Genomic DNA, 17,032 nt, shown 5'->3' with positions numbered 1-17,032 from the left:
AACCTGGATATTTCCACAAAAATCATTCCATAATTCACCAGTACGGTGCAACAAGTTTTACTAAAGTTTTATTCTCTAAAGAGAGATAAAGTTTTCTTTTGTCAACTGGGTAAGAACTAGACATTTATAAAGGAAAATAAAATCAAGTGATACCTCACCACAAATTCTAGTCATATGTTCAGTTTAGGAGAATGATCTCCAGTGAATTTTGTGCCAGAAATATTTATTCTAAAAGAAAAGTCTTTTAATTTATAATTGTGTGTCTCTGAAGTGCCTGTGCCACTGTAAAGTCAAGGGCACCATCTCATACCGTTTTGTGTCCTTCTGGGATGGAAGCTGAGGCTGCCTTATAACCCAGTAGAGGTATTCTAGCATGTAAAAGTAAGAAAAATCAACATTATTACATGATTCTCTGTCAAAAACATCCAATAAATCACAACTCTGGTCTTATATATAGTAGTAGCCATAGATACACATTAGGGCTTCCAAGAAGAATCTAGTACCCAACAGTCTGCTTTTATATTTGGGCTTATGTGAGCGTAAAATAACCACATCTGGGCAAACAAGCTGTTTTATTACTTCTTTTAAAGCTGCAGTGCTCAAAAATGATGTAATAATTTAAATACCTGGCTTGGGCATTTCCGGTTGTGTTTCCAAGCCTTAGCTATGGGTGAAACTGTTTTGGGCTATGAAGATGGATTAGGGCATCTTGCAACTCATGATGCATTTGGTTCAGCTTAGTTCTCGTGTCCTGAGCAGTCAGACTGACAACTAAAACTCATCAGTTTTATTTTCAACATACTTTAACATAGATTCTGTCCCTTGGGCTGAGCTCCAGATCTTCCTCAGCACCTCACACTCTCTCTCATTGGCCTGTTCCAACTCCAACTTAATATTAGAGTGAACAAGGGCCTTAGATTCTTCCAGTACAATTTGATTATATGAGGCAAGCTCCTTAATTTGAATCATAACCTCTTGGGTGAAAGTTCCACTCAAAAATACCTGAGAGACCAGGCCTTTGGCACATGCCTCCCGTGCTGTCAGCTTTCGCCCAGCAAATAACATTTCATTGGCAGATGCTTTACCCATCATTTTTTGAAATGTAATAGTTGAACAGCCATCTGGACTCTGTCCAAAGGTCATATAAGGGGTTTGGAACCAAGCCTTTTCATTAGCCCACACGAGATCACAAAGGGGCAGGATGGATGCACCTAGTCCAATGGCAGGGCCATTGACTGATACAACAATAGGCTTTTTAAATTGAATAAAAGTATTCACAAAGTTCTTGATGGTATCCACCATTTCAAGGCTTGCTCTGTTTCTGTCGTTCCTTAAGCGCTTCACAAAGTACCCAAAATCAAGACCGCAGCAAAAGACACTTCCAGCTGCACTGAACAGCACGAGCTTGCTGTCATCCACAGCAGCGTTATTAAGAGCATTAACTATTTCTTTAATTACTTCTGTATTCAGTGCATTTCTTTCTGTGGATCTAGTTGATAGCACTATCTGGGTGAATCCATCCTCTTTCTTCACTACAATGTCTCTGTATGTGCTGGCACTTTCTGTTAGCTTTATGGTAAAGTACATCTTCTTGATAAAAGGCTGGTCTCTGCTGTCATCAGTAATATTTCTTTGCCCACCTTTCACTCTTGGAACTGAGGTATGCATGTCTGTTGTTCCATTGGCTGCTAATGGGTCTACTAATACCACTATACCTTTTTGGGTAGCTGAACCTGTGGCCATTGAAGCGGTAACTGAGCCAGACATCTGCGACATTGGTGGGTGTATCTGAGTCTTGTTCTCTACTCCAGGCTGTTCTGCACCAGGACGTGACAAAGGGTCCTGGAGGAGTTTCCCTTCTGTCACCTCGAAGACCACCGTGTCCTGCTGATCTGCTGCAATAGGGTACAGTTTCTCAAGTTTCTGAAAGCCACTCACAGTTTTCTTGTCGTTAAAGGGGCTTTTAGGTGCAAGGGTCTTGATAGTTGAATTTATTTTCTCCATATTCTGTGTGTCGGAGAAAAGTGAAGCTGCCTTTCTCCTAACGATCTTGCTGGCAGCAAATAACTTGCTGTTTTTGGATCTGTGGTGTCTATCCGTCACTTGCGTTTTAGGAGAGTTCTTAGAATAGCTCGCTTTTGTAGATCTAGAAGTTCTTCTTCTGGCATTGTTTGTAAAAATTCTACTGGTTCTAGTCCATGTCAGTTTTTTCTGTTTTTCAGTCTGTCGTCTATTAAAATCAAGTATACATTTTTCACAGTTCCTGAGGTGCTGCTCTGGTTCCCAAGTGTCATCCTGTTGGTCGTAACCTTTCCACCGAATCAAATACTCTGTATTCCCGTTTTTGTCTCGTCTTTTGTCAACAATACTTTCAACCTCAAACTCCTGGGAAGCGATGAGGAAAGACACAGGATTGGAGCAGTTGCTGTGCCAACTTTGTTTCAATTGTGTCTCCACATAGCCACTCCTTTCTGCCTCCAGTTCTTCACCAGGTTCTGCATATGGATGAACCTCTTCTATTTCGTCACCACTGGTGTAGTGAAAATTGTGTGAAATAGCGGCTATGCTATGGTACATGATAGCTTGCTCAGTAGCCTCAGGTGAGAGTAGGTAAATCCACAGCCACAACCTTCTGTTGTAGAACAGAAAGCTTTCTTTCTGCTTGTTACTCTTTTGTGTTTGTTTGTTTAATTGTGGTTGCTATGACGATTGTATGGAAGATTCTATTCTTCTAACATTTTTAAAGTTACACTAGCTTGTCTTCAGTAACATATAAAACCTTCACTCCTGTATAATGTACCTCCACTATTTCACTTATTGAGTCCTCAAAATTATACCTTTATTCAGTTTATGTCAAAAACACAAATTAGAGGTAGTTTTTTTATTAAATATATTTGTGTTTTAAGGTACGTGGAGAACAACTTGTGGAAGTGCATGTTGTTAATTGTTTTTTTTTTTCTTTTTGAGATGGAGTCTCACCCTGTCACCCAGGCTGGAGCTCAGTGGTGCTATCTTGGCTCATTGAAAGCTCCATCTCCCGGATTCATGCCATTCTCCTGTGTCAGCCTCCCAAGTAGCTGAGACTACAGGCGCCTGCCACCTTGCCTGTCGAATTTTTTGTACTTTTAGGAGAGACTGGGTTTCACCGTGTTAGCCAGGATTGTCTCGATCTCCTGACCTCGTGATCCACACACCTCAACCTCCCAAAGTGCTGGGATTACAGGTATGAGCCACCGTGCCTGGCCAAATATTATATCTTATATATTTGTACATGTATTTATCTTTACCTTAACCTTTGTTTGTTCATACTGCTTTTGAATGTCTGTCCATTCTGCCCTGAAGTACTCCATGAGACATTTCTTAAAGGGTAGTCTACTTGTAAAGGGTGCCAGCTTTTGTGTGGGAATGTCATAATGTGTCGCTCACCTTCGATGGACAATTTGGTGGATTATAAGGTTTAGGTTTGACAGTTTTTTCTGACATCACTTGGAACATATTAGTCTACTACGTTCTATCATCTTAGTTTTCAGGTGAGTAATCTACTGCTTTTCAGTGGTTATTCAGATAAGCGATTCACTGGCTATTTTTAGGGTCCCTTTTACATGACTAGCTACTTCCTCTCCTTCCTTTGAAAATCCTCAGGATTCCCTTTGTATTTGTTTTAGACAGTTTAATTATCAGGTAAGTTTTAGTTTGTTTCTTCGAGTTTTTTTTACTTGAAGTCTGTTGAGCTACTTGGGTGCTTATTTATTGTCTTAAATTGTTGCATTCTTTATGACTATTTTGTTAAATAGTCTCCATGATCTTTTGTCTCTTCCTTCGAACTTCCAAAATGCATATGTATGGCTCCTTGATGGTGTCCCTCAGGTTTCTAGGCCATATCAATCTGCCTTGCCCCTTTTCAGACTCTGTTGGTGACCAATATATGGTTGACTGCCCCCAAGGGTGGGTATCACAGTGTGGGGACAGTTTGTCAGTTGGTCTCACAAGGCTGATGCATCCCATAGCTCAATTCCCAGACTTAAATCATTGTGGTCTCATTAGCCCACTACAATCTAGAAATCTCTAAATGTGAGGTATCACACAGAGTTCTTTGTCTCATGGCCAAGAAAATTAAAGAGGACAGATGCAAAAAGGTTGAATCAAAACTTTTAAAAGTGAAAGTAAAAAAACTCCTCACAGTGGGGGTGGAATGTGATTGGTTTACCTACTATAAGACTGTGCTTTACAGTTTCTAAAGGCAGAGAAGTAAAGGAATGTACTTAGTGTTCTTGGGGTAAGCGTTATTTGGCTTGGCCCTGAAACTTGGCCTTGGATTCACCTGGAGCTGAAGTCATGATTTGTAGAAGCTACAAGTCTCAGCCTTGGAACTTGGCCCTGGACCAAGAAAGGAGCTGAAGTGACAGCTTGGCCTGAGACCTTGGGCTGGGACCAATCAAAGGATGAAGTAATGTCTCATGGTCACAATAATTAAGGAGGCTGGATGTTGCAAAGTTCAAGTAGGATCTAAAGTAACACAACAGCCATCTGGACTCTGTCCAGATGTCATATAAGGGGTTTGAAACCAAGCCTTTGCATTAGTTCGGAAGAAATCACAAAGAGGCAGTGTGGATGCACCTATTCCAAAGGATGGGCCACTGACTGATACAAAAATAGGCTTTTAAAATTGATTGAAATTGTTCACAAATTTCTTGATGGTGTTCACCATTTCAAGGCTTGTTCTGTTTCTGTCCTTTAAATACTTCAGAAAGTACCCAAAATCGAGGCCACAGCAAAGGACACTTCCACGTGCACTGAACAGCACAAGCTTCCTCCCACCCACAGCAGTCCTATTCAGAGCATTAACCATTTCTTTAATTACTTCTATATTCAGTGCATTTTTTTATGTCGATCTAGTTTATAGCAACATCTGGGTGAATCTGTACTCTTTCTTCACGGCAATATATCTGTATGTGCTGACATTTTCTGTTAGCCCTCTGGTGAATTACATCTTCTTGATAAAAGGCTGGTCTCTGCCATTGTCAGTAAAATTTCTTTGCCCGTCTTTCACTCTTGCAGCTGATGTATGCATGTCTGTTTCTCCATTGGCTGCTAATAGGCCCATTAATACCACTATACCTTTTTTGGTAGCTGAGTCTGCAACCATGGAAGCAGTAACTGAGCCAGACTTCTGAGAAAATAGTGGGTGAATCTGGGTCTTGTTCTCTATTCCACACTATCCTGCCCTGGGATCTGATAAAGCCCTGATGAGCATCCCTTCCCCCTCCTTGAAGACCACTGTATCCTGCTGATCTGCTGCAATAGGGTCCAGATTCTTGAGTTTCTGAATGCCACTCACTGTGTTCTTGTTGTGAATAGGGCTGTAAGGGGCAAGTGTCTTTCTTGATAGTTGAATATAGTAGCTCCATATTCTTTGGGTCGGACAGGTGTGACCCTGGATTACTGCCAACATTCTGGCTGGCAGCTCATAACTGGCTGCTTTTGAATTTGTGGTGTTGGTCAGACACTAGAGTTTTAGGAGCATTCTTAGAAAAGTTGGGCTTGGTAGATATAGAAGTTCATCTTCTGGTATTGTTTGAAAAACTTCTAGTTGTTCTGGTCCATGCCACTTTTTTATTTTTTCTGTTTTTTAGTCTGTCATCTGTTAAAGTCATATATACATTTTTCCCCAGTGCTGCTCTAGTTCCCAAGTGTCATACTGTTTCTTCCTAATCTTTCCATCACCAAATTTTATTTATTTTTCTTTTTTTTAGACAAAGTCTTGAGCTATCACTCAGGTGGGAGTACAGTGGCACAGTTGCACAATCTCAGCTCACTGCAACCTCCGCATCCTGTGTTCATGTGATTCTCCTGTCTCAGCCTCCTGAGTAGATGAGATTACAGGGGCCTGCCACCACACCTGGCTAACTTTATGATTTTTAGTAGAAACAGGGTTTCACTGTATTAGCCAGGATGGTCTCAATCTCCTGAACTCGTGATCTGCCCGCCCCAGCCTTGCAAAGTGCTGGGATTACAGGTTGACACCTGTAATCCACTTCTTTCTGCCTCCAGTTCTTCACCAGGTTCTGCATATGGATGAGCCTATTCTATTTCATCGCCACTGGTGTAATGAAAATTGTTTGAAATAGCAGCTATACCATGTGCTTTAGGCTCTCCACACTTACGCCCTGGTGGGACAGCTTGGGCTTTGTCTCATGGTACATGATAGCTGGCTTGGTAGCCTCAAATGAGAGTAGCTAAATCCACATCTCCTACTTTCTGGCATGGTACAGAAAGCTTTATACCTGCCTGTTATTCTTTTTCTTTTTTAATTGTCATTGATACTGTGATTACATTGAATATTCTAAAGCTATTCCACTTTTAAGGTTATACTAGCTTACTTTCAGTAACACACAAATCCCTTAACTCTGTATAGCTTCACCCCAATGATTTCCTTATTGAGTTCTCAAAATCATACCTTTATGTATTGTAGGTCAAAAACACAAGTTAGTTATAGTATTTTTATTAAATATATTTGTGTTTTAAATTACACGGGAAACAAATTGTGGAGGTGTGCGCTGTTATTCTTTATGTTTTATAGTATCTTATATGTTTATCTTTACCGTAATATATATTCATTCATACTGCTCTTTATTGTCTGTTCGTTTTACTGTGAAGTATCCCATAAGGCATTTTTTAAAAGGATAGTCTACTGGTAAAATGTCCCAGCTTTTATCTGGAAATGTCATGATTTCTCCCTCACTTATAAGGGACAATGTTTTGAACATCAGATTTCTGTTCAAAAGTTTCTTCTTACATCATTTGCAATACGTTAATCTATTGCTTTCTATCCTCTGAGTTTTCAGATAAGATTGCTGATTAATTTTGAGGGTTCTTGGAACATTACTGACCACTTCTTTTGTTGCTTTCAAGATTTTCTCTATCTTTCTTTCAAAGGGTTTAATTATCATATAATTTGAGTTTGTTTCTTTGAGTTTCTCTTACTTGGAGTCTGTTGCGTTTGACATTCTTTACCATTATTGTCTCTATATAGTCTTCCTGATTCTTTTTGTCACCCTTTGAAATTCCAGTATGCGTAATATGGCTGCTTGATAGTGTTCCACAGCATTTTAGGCTTTGTTCTCATTACTTTACTTTTTTATCTATCATTTCCTAACTTAATAATATTAACACCCTTTCTTTGGTTTGCTGATAGTGTGTTCTTCCCCCAGCTCAAGTCTGCTTTTAAATATCTGTAGTCAATATTTTTTTTACTTCTATCTCTAGACACTTTTAGGTTTTAAAGTAATTTTACTTTTTTTATTAAATTTGTTCACAACTTTTTGCGCTTCTTTTGTTTCTTCTACTAGCTGACTCTGAAACTTAATTCTAAATATAATGTTTTAGTACGACCACCATTTGGGCTGTCTAACAAAAAGTTTCAGATCATAATTTCTTTTTAATTCTTAAAATGAGCCATATTTCTCGATTTCACTGTACAGTTTATCTCTAGACATCTTTAGGTTTTAAAATAATTTTACTCTTTAGATTAATAATTTTTGTTCATAATTGTTTGTGCTTCTTTGTTTATTCTATTAGCTTATTAAGTATCTAAATTTTAAATATTACATTTTAGTAAGGCTGCCATTTGGGCTGTCAAAAAAAGCTTATTTTTTCGTAGTTTTTTTTTGTAGTTGTTCTTAAAATGAGACATACTTCCCTATTTCACTCTGTAGTTTGTGATTTTGCCGGGGCTGAAAAAGAACATTTAAATTTTAAAGTGCTGTAACTTTGAAAATAAGATTTTCTACTTCTATGGTTTGGTAGCGTTTTGTTTATTCATTGCATAGGCCCTTTCCCTCCTGTAAATCAGCTGTACTGAGCTTCTTCTGGGGTCTTTTTTGAGGCACATTGTTTTGGGGCACGCATCGTTAAAACCACATTTCATTTTATACATATATATATATTTGTGTATATATATATACACACACACACATATATGTGTACGTGTATATATGATTAATATATATGATATATCAGATATATAATATATCAGATATAGTATATATAATATACAATATATAATATATGATATGTATATATAATATATGATATATTATATATGGTATATATAATACATGCATTATATATAATATATGATATATAACATATTTTAATTATATATTATATATAATATAATATATGATATGTATCATATATTACATATTATATATGATACTATATGTCTATATTATATATAATTTAATGATATATAATATATGATGTATTATATATTATATTATATATGATTATATATGATTTATATATTATTAATAATATATATATGACTAATTTTGAAAGTTTTAGTCTACAAATGTCTTCAGAGAAAAAGAAGAACAATCAGGAAAAACATATTTTTGCTTTTTATGTCTACTGAAAGTTGGTTGCACAGAGGGACAAAGAGCCTGCATAATGTTTAGGGAATAAAACAATGACTATTCACCTCTGTCGGGACCGCCACAAGCAGAAGCAGCAATCGGCAAGTGAGTCCTCCTGAGATTTGGAGGACAGAGTCCCTTCTCTTTACCATGGCTCTTGTAAGCTGCTCCAGAAATATTTGGAAGGCAGCATCCCACTGTGGTGGTTAATAAGGAATAAGTAGCTGCTGCTGATCTGGGCTACAAAATTGATAAAATTTAATTTTTATTTACTTTGCAAATCTTTTTCTGGAAGCTGTAAAACTTCATGTAGACTCAGAATTCTATAGTAATTGCACCATACTAATCCTTCCACTGCATCTATTGTATACTTGAACAGACGGATATACAGTGATCCGTTGTACATTGCATAACTTACCCAGAATCTACTATCATTTTACTTTGTCCTATTTGTCTTTACACCTAAAGTATGCCTCGCATAGAAGTCACAAATGTGACTCCTTCGTTTAAGGGTACACTTGCAACAACGTTTGCCTTTTTAAGCAAGAGCTCACATTTACAGTTCTTACAAGTAAAATGTTACATACTCTGACATTGACTTACATGTTTTCCATACGCTCTTTCTTCCGCTTGATCCTGAATTTATTTTTTGCTCGTTTAAAAAATTTGGCTAACTTTTTAAAACCTTCTGTTATATTTTTTATATTACAATTAGGTGTATTTGGGATTCTAATTATTATGGAAAACTTAAAATAGCCTACTATGAACAATACTAACTTGTGTGAATAATTTAGTGTTTAATGTCGACAGTATAAAAATACGCTGCTCTTGTAATTTTCCATCCTTCTCAATTTATATTATTGTCTGTGATTATATCTGTCCACACAGACTGTTCATTAACAGTTAAGTTTCCCAGGGTTGAAATAGTAATAGCATTTTTCTTATAGAGAAGCTTTAGTCACAATTTCCTTTAGCTTTTCTTTACCCAGACATGTTTGCTTGAATTTCATTTTACCAGTTATATATTTCAGGTTTGATAGCATTTTTCGGTTAAAACTTGGATATCCCACCACCTTCTGACTTCATGGTTTCAGCTGAACAATCATTTGTTATTTTAATCAAGACCTTCTTGTACTTAGCAAATTGCTATTCCTTATCTGCTTTTACAATTTTCTTTGTATTGGCTCTTGATTGCCTGTAATGTTTTCTGATGTGGCTATCATTGACTATATTGTGGTTAAAGATTTTTGTCCTCTTTCAGATTGAGATTTTTAAGTTCAGGAAATGTTCAGCCATTTTTGCCTTACAAATTTTTGGCTTCTGTTATGCTTCATTTATAAGATGTCCATATGGCATGTACCGGTATACCACATGGTGTTCTATTTACTCTTTATCTTTTTTATAATTTTTTTTAAATTTTACTCTTCAGACTGGGTTTTTTCAGTTTTTATTCCTTCAGATTGAAGGAATATTTACCTGCTCAAACTTGCTGTTAAACCCCTTTGTTATAGACATTACTTCAGTAGTTATTCCATTTTTTTTTACGGGTTCTTTTGTAATTTGTCTCATTGATGCTCTCATGTTATTCTTTCATCATTTGTCTATCATTTCTCTTTAGCCCTACTTAAGACTGCTGTTTTTAGTTCTTTGTCTATAAAATTTGGGACACACTTAATTCCTGCATTTAGTTTACATTGTTCATGGCTTTCTGTTTGTTTTTGTGTTTCGGCTTTTCAGAAAACAGTATTTGAAATGTCATAATGTGCTAACACTGGAAGTTACCTCTGTATTTGAAATGTCGTAATGTGCTAACTCTGAATGCTTTTTGTTATTTCTGAAATGTAATGTGTTAGTTATTAAAAGCTTAGCTTGCATTCCATTGGCACTTTGAATAAGAGCAATATGAAAACTGTCACTTTTCAAATCAGGGTATGTATTAAAATTCTCCTTTAACTCTCAGCGGGATTGTTTATCTTTCTCTCCTAACATTCACTTTCTTCTCACTCTGAAGCTACAGATAAACTTGAGGGTTAAAGTATATTGTTTTAGATTTCTTTTAGAATTCTACTGTTGTAAAAATATGCATGATTTTCTAAGTGCTTCAGTATGTTAAACTGCTTTTGAATATTCAGATTTTTACAAATACTAATCTCTCTAAATTTTGTTCCTGTTTATCCTTAGCCTAGTGTAAAAAATAACAGTATTTTTTGTACTCAGCAACTTAAATATTTGTGACAAATTCCTGGAATTTCCAACCAAGAGTGACTTCTGAGTTAGGCAAAGGAGAAATAAATGTTTATTTTATCAAATTTTCTTATGTCCTCTGGAAAGACTGGGGAAAAAAAAAAAAAAAAAACAATTTAGCACATAAAGGCTTCTTTGCTTTTTCCAGGAGCAGGAATCAAGTCCCCATTTCGATAGTGTGGATTTCAATTCTGAAGGTTTCATTTGTGCCTAGGAAGTGATATAACAATCCTTAAAGAAAAGAAAAAATACCATTTTATAATTGTCTTTCAGGATTAAATGTTTACTTGGTTGATATAAACTATTGATTTTCAGGGTCCAGACTGTCTTTGATGGTTTGAACCTTCTTTTTGTTTGTTTTTTTGGAATATTTTGAAACTGCCATCCCTGCAGTTTTGCTTTTATTTTTGTCTATAAATCACTGTTTTCAAATTTCAGAGTTTATGGTTATTTATGAGGTTTATGTTTTGTCTCTTCTTTAAAGTACTTAAAGTGAATGTTACAATTCCAATTTTGAATCCCAGAGGTTAGGTTTTTGTTTTAATGGTTATGTTACAAAGTTTTTGGTTTTTTTTAAGTGAAATTATCAATTTTGTAGAAAATGTATGAGGTAAGATTCTCAGTTATAAAGTACAGTTTGATTTTTATAAAACAAATATACAGTAAGTGGCTTACAAAGTGACTTTCAAATAAATATCTAAAGAAAATAATAAGAAAATAATGTAAGCATGCAGCAAGATCAATAAGTACAATGATTCCTGGTGGAAGCTGGTATAAATTGTTTTCAAAAATCCAGCTACCTGTGGCTGCAGCAGACTGTAGAAGGGGAAAATTATAAAGTATAAGCCCATAGAGGTAACAGACAGTCCATGTGATTGTCTGGGGTTTTTATAGGTCTACAGATTTTACTTTAGGTTTCACTCTACTCTAACTCTGGTTCATGACTGAAAGTGGTATTGGTAAGGTTCTTACTAGCATCTATTGCTGAAAGGTTAGAAATGCTGCTAAATATACTAAAATCTTGAGTGTCAGGCACCTTTGAGAAGTTAACAGTGTTGAAACATCTGTTGATAAAATTATTTTTAGTAGTTCACATTTGTAACTCTTTGATATTACAGTTTGAAGATTTCTTAACTCCAACTTTTCTTTCCATAAAGCAGAAGGATTTGAAAAAGTGTATATAATTTCCATTGATTCAACTTAGGGTAAACATTAATAAAGTAAGGTCAGTTCAGTTAATCAATGGTTAGAAATTAAACAATATATTTTCTATTTCTCTGTTTTTCCTTCCAATTACTTTTTCAACGTTTTTGTAATACATGAATGTCAAAAAATAACACCTTTTTCAGCCTCTGTTTTGGAGGTACCAAGGGAGAAAAGTCAATGAATGGCATTTGGGACAGAGCTGATCTTTAGTACAGTTGAAAGGCATAAATAATACACGTGCATACAGGTTCATTGGCGCACTATATTATGGATACACATTGTGCATTCAGAAAGCACAATGTGTATCCATAATATAGTCATGAATGATCCCAGTCATAATATAGTCAAGAATGATCATAGGATATTACAGTAAGTGAGCCAAATGAAAGCAAAGTTTTCAAGGATTATAGCTGGGGTTAGAGGATTTTCAATTTTGCTAAAGTTATTTAGTAGAACCAACGCTCAATTATCTCCTACATTTAAAAAAAAATTGATAGAAGTTTGCAGAGTGGGCATCTTTGATCAGAATTATTTGTTCTCTGCCCTGTTCGAACATAATAAAATAATGCGTTCACAAGAAAAGCGTAATAGACAGTAAGAGAAAACAAAAATCAATGCATGATGAAACTGATGTAATAGGAACAATTTCTAAAAATGTTAAGATAAATCCAAAAGGAGGTGAATTTCTACAATGGAAAATCTTTTTCATTTGAATCAAAAATTTGTTTCAGAACGTGAGCAACTAGCAGCAACCTGGTAATTATCCACATTTACACTGCTTCCCTAGTTCCCACTTAGCACCTGAGCTGTAGGCTCTGTTGTTGATGTTAGGGCCTTCTCCACTTGGCAGAACTCCTACCCATATTGGGCTTGGTTTTTCTCCAAGATTAATAAAATGCCATTGAATACCTAAAAGGAAAAGGCAAGATAAATTTTTTTTTTGCTTAATATACTAAAGGAGAGCTCTGCTGTTAAGACACATTGTTGGAACAATGTGGAGAGTGTGAAATTGAGTCATTGGAGACATTAAGTGGTGTACAGAAGCTGGCACTATTTGTAGAAACAAAGTTGTTCAGGTAAAGCTTGTAGTGAAAGAGGAATATTTATTGAAGCCTGTGACTGACCTGATTTTTCAAAGTGCTGGCACTGTTTTATTATTATTACTGTTACTATTACTATTACTACCTGTAACAGTTTTTTCACTGAGGGAGCTAGGCTTTATAGATTAAGTAAATTTAAACATGATGTTCATGGGTACATTTTACAATGATTACAGAACCAGTATCTACTAAAATTTTCTGAAAGTTTAAATTGTCATTTTCTAAGAAGACATAATACACCTTTGTTTTTAAAGAAATGGAGAGTATTTACTAATTGGTAGCCATTTGTTAAATAATTCTTCTGATACATGTTCTATAGACTTGGAAGTAAGTAAATAGAAAAATAAGTACTTTAAAAGTGTTTTTTTGTTTGTTTGTTTGTTTTTTGTTTTTTTTTCCACATAGATGGGTATGGACCACTGAAGCACCTATGCACATGTTTATATATGTCAGGATTTTTGTATGAAATTAGTTTACAATGTCACCATCGAACAAGCTGACTTATTAAAAGAAGGCTTACAGTTTTAGTATTTATTAAAAGAATGCTTTTTGATTGTATCTTAGGGATAGTGATTAGCTCAAGACCTAAAGGAAGAAGATGGGTGACTTCTCCATTTCCAACTGTGGTACCATGTTCATCTCACTGGGGAGTGTTATCAAGTGGCTGCAGGACAGTGGAGGCAGTGCACGGAGTATGACTCAAAGCAAGGTGAGACATCACCTCACCCAGGAAGCAAAAGGGGTCAGGGAATTCCCTTTCCTAGTCAAAGAAAGTTGTGACAGACGACACCTGAAAGATCAAGTCACTCCCACCCTAATGCTGCACTTTTCCAACGGTCTTAGCAAATGGCACACCTGAACATTATATCCTGTGAATCAGTTGGAGGATCCTATGCCCACAGAGCCTCACTCATTGCTAGCATAGCAGCCTGAGATCAAACTGCAAGGTGGAAGTGAGGCTAAGGGAGGGGCGCTCACCATTTCTGAGGCTTGAGCAGGCAAAGGAAGGGGCTGGGAAGGTCAAATTGGGTGGAGCCACCCACAGCTCAAGGAAGCCTGCCTGCCTCTGTAGATTCCACCTGTGGGGGCAGGGTATAGCCAAACAAAAGGCAGCAGAAACCTCTGCAGGGTTAAATGTCCCTGTCTGACAGCATGGAGGAGAGTAATGTTTCTCCCAGCACACAGCTGGATATCTGAGATCGGACAGACTGCCTCCCCAGGTTGGTCCTGGATCCCCAAGTAGCCTAACTGGGAGGCACCCAACAGTAGGGGCAGAATGACACCTCACGTGGTCGGGTAATTCCCTGAGGCAAAACTTCCAGAGGAATGATCAGGCAGCAACATTTGCTGTTCACCAATATCTGCTGTTCTGCAGCCTCCACTGCTGATACCCAGGGAAACAGGGTCTTGGGTGGACCTCCAGCAAACTCCAACAGACCTGCAGCTGAGGGTCCTGACTGTTAGAAGGAAAACTAACAAACAGAAAGAATATCCACACCAAAACCCCATCTGTACATCACCATCATCAAAGACCTAAGATAGTTAAAACCACAAAGATGGGCACAAAATAGAGCAGAAAAAATGGAAGCTCTAAAAATCAGAGCACCTCTCCTCCTCCAAAGGAACACAACTTCTCACCAGCAATGGAACAAAGCTGAATGAAGAATGGCTTGGACGAGTTGAGGGAAGAAGGCTTCAGATGATCAAACTACTCTGGGTTAATGGAGGAACTTCAAACCCATGACAAAGAAGTTAAAAACCTTGGAAATAATTAGAGGAATGGGTGACCAGAATAACCAATGCAGAGAAGTCCTTAAAGGACGTGATGGGGCTGAAAACCAAAGCACAAGATCTACTTGAGGAAGGCACAAGCCTCAGTAGCTGATTCAATCAACTGGAAGAAAGGGTATTAGTGATGGAAAATCACACAAATGGAATGAAGTGAGAAGAGAAGTTTAGAGATAAAAGAATAAAAAAAAAAGGAACAAAGGCTCCAAGAAATATGGGACTACGTGAAAAGTCCAAATCTATGTCTGATTGGTGTACCTGAAAGTGACATGGAGAATGGAACAAAGATGGAAAACTCTCTGCAGAATATTATCCAGGAGAACTCCCCCAATCTAAAAAAGCATTCCAACATTCAAGTTCAGGAAACACAGAGAACACCACAAAGATACTCCTTGAGAAGGGCAACTCCAAGACACATAATTTTCAGATTCGCCAAAGTTGAAATGAGGGGAAAAAATTGTTAAGGGCAGCCAGTGAGAAAGGTCGGGTTACCCACAAAGGGAAGCCCATCAGGCCAACAAGAGATCTCTCAGCAGAAAGTGTACAAGCCAGAAGAGAGTGGGTGCCAATAGTAAACATTCTTAAAGAAAATAATTTTCAATCTAGAATTTTATATCCAGCCAAACTAAGCTTCACAAGTGAAAGAGAAACAAAATCCTTTATGGACAAGCAAACGCTGGGAGATTTTGTCATCATCAGGCCTGCCCTAAAAGAGCTCCTGAAGGAAGCGCTAAACATGGAAAGGAACAACTGGTACCAGCCACTGTCATTACATGAAAAATTTGAAGGTCATCAAGGCTAGGAAGAAACTGCATCAACTAATGAGCAAAATAATCCACTAACATCATAATGACAAGATCAGATTCACACATAACAATATTAACCTTAAATGTAAATGGGCTGAATGCTCCAATTAAAAGATGCAGACTGGCAAGTTGGATAAAGAGTCAAGACCATCAGTGTGCTGTATTCAGGAAACCCATCTCACGTGCAGAGACACACATAGGCTCAAAATAAAGGGATGGAGGAAGATCTACCAAGCAAATGGAAAACAAAAAAAGGCAGGGGTTGCAATTCGAGTCCTGATAAAACAGACTTTAAACCAACAAAGATCAAAAGAGACACAGAAGGCCATTACATAATGGTAAAGCAATCCATTCAACAAGAAGAGCTAACTATCCTAAATATATATGCACCCAATACAGGAGCACCCAGATTCATAAAGCATGTCCTGAGTGACCTACAAAGATACTTATAATCACACACCATAATGGAAGACTGTAACACCACATTGTCAACATTAGACACATCAATGAGACAAAAAGATCACGAGGATATCCAGGAATTGAACTCAGCTCGGCACCTAGCGGACCTAATAGACATCTACAGAATTTTTCATCCCAAATCAACAGAATATACATTCTTTTCAGCACCACGTATCACACCTATTCCAAAATTTACCACATAGTTGGAACAAAAGCATGCCTCAGCACATGTAAAGGAACAGAAATTATAGCAAACTGTCTCTCAGAGCACGGTGCCATCAAACTAGAGCTCAGGATTAGGAAACTCACTCAAAACCGCTACACTACATGGAAACTGAGCAACCGGTTCCTAAATGACTACTGGGTACACAGCAAAATGAAGGAAGAAATAAAGATGTTCTTTGAAACCAACGAGATCAGGGACAAAACATAGCAGAATATCTGAGACACATTCAAGGCAGTGTGAAGAGGTAAATTTATAGCACTAAATTCCCACAATAGAAAGCAGGAAATATCTAAGATTCACATCCTAATATCACAATTAAAAGAACTAGAGAAGCAATACCAAACACATTCAAAAGCTAGCAGGAGGCAGAAAATAACTATGATCAGAGCAGAACTGAAGGAGATGGAGACACTAAAATCTCTTCAAAAAATCAGTTCATCTAGGAGCTGTTTTTTTTTTAAACATCAATAAAATTGACAGACCACTAGCAAGACTAATACAGAAGAAAAGATAGAAGAATCAAATAGATGCAACAAAAAATGTAAAGGGAATATGATCACTAATCCCACAGAAATACAAACTACCATCCGAGAGTACTATAAACACCTCTACGCAAATAAACTTGAAAATCTAGAAGAGATGGATAAATTCCTCAACACATACATCCTCCCAAGTCTAAACCAGGAAGAAGTTGAATCTCTTAATAGACCAATAACAAGCTCTGAAATTGAGGAAATAATTAATAGCTATACAACCAAAAAAATTCCAGGACCAGAGGGATTCAGA

General features: G+C 36.9%; 1 protein-coding gene across 1 annotated transcript; it reads right to left on the bottom strand.

Moving 5' to 3' along the window:
• Positions 1-553: 553 nt before the first annotated feature.
• On the bottom strand, positions 554-2,840 carry LOC129053180 (testis-specific chromodomain protein Y 1-like). The gene has a single exon (XM_054545343.2). The coding sequence runs from the start codon at positions 2,575-2,577 to the stop codon at positions 772-774; it is 1,806 nt and encodes a 601-aa protein (XP_054401318.1). The 5' UTR covers positions 2,578-2,840; the 3' UTR covers positions 554-771.
• Positions 2,841-17,032: the final 14,192 nt, after the last annotated feature.

Source organism: Pongo abelii, chromosome Y, assembly GCF_028885655.2.
Source record: "Pongo abelii isolate AG06213 chromosome Y, NHGRI_mPonAbe1-v2.0_pri, whole genome shotgun sequence".
Classification (NCBI taxonomy): domain Eukaryota; kingdom Metazoa; phylum Chordata; class Mammalia; order Primates; family Hominidae; genus Pongo; species Pongo abelii.
Note: the sequence above shows the minus strand (reverse complement) of the source record. Positions and strands in the feature narration are given on the sequence as shown.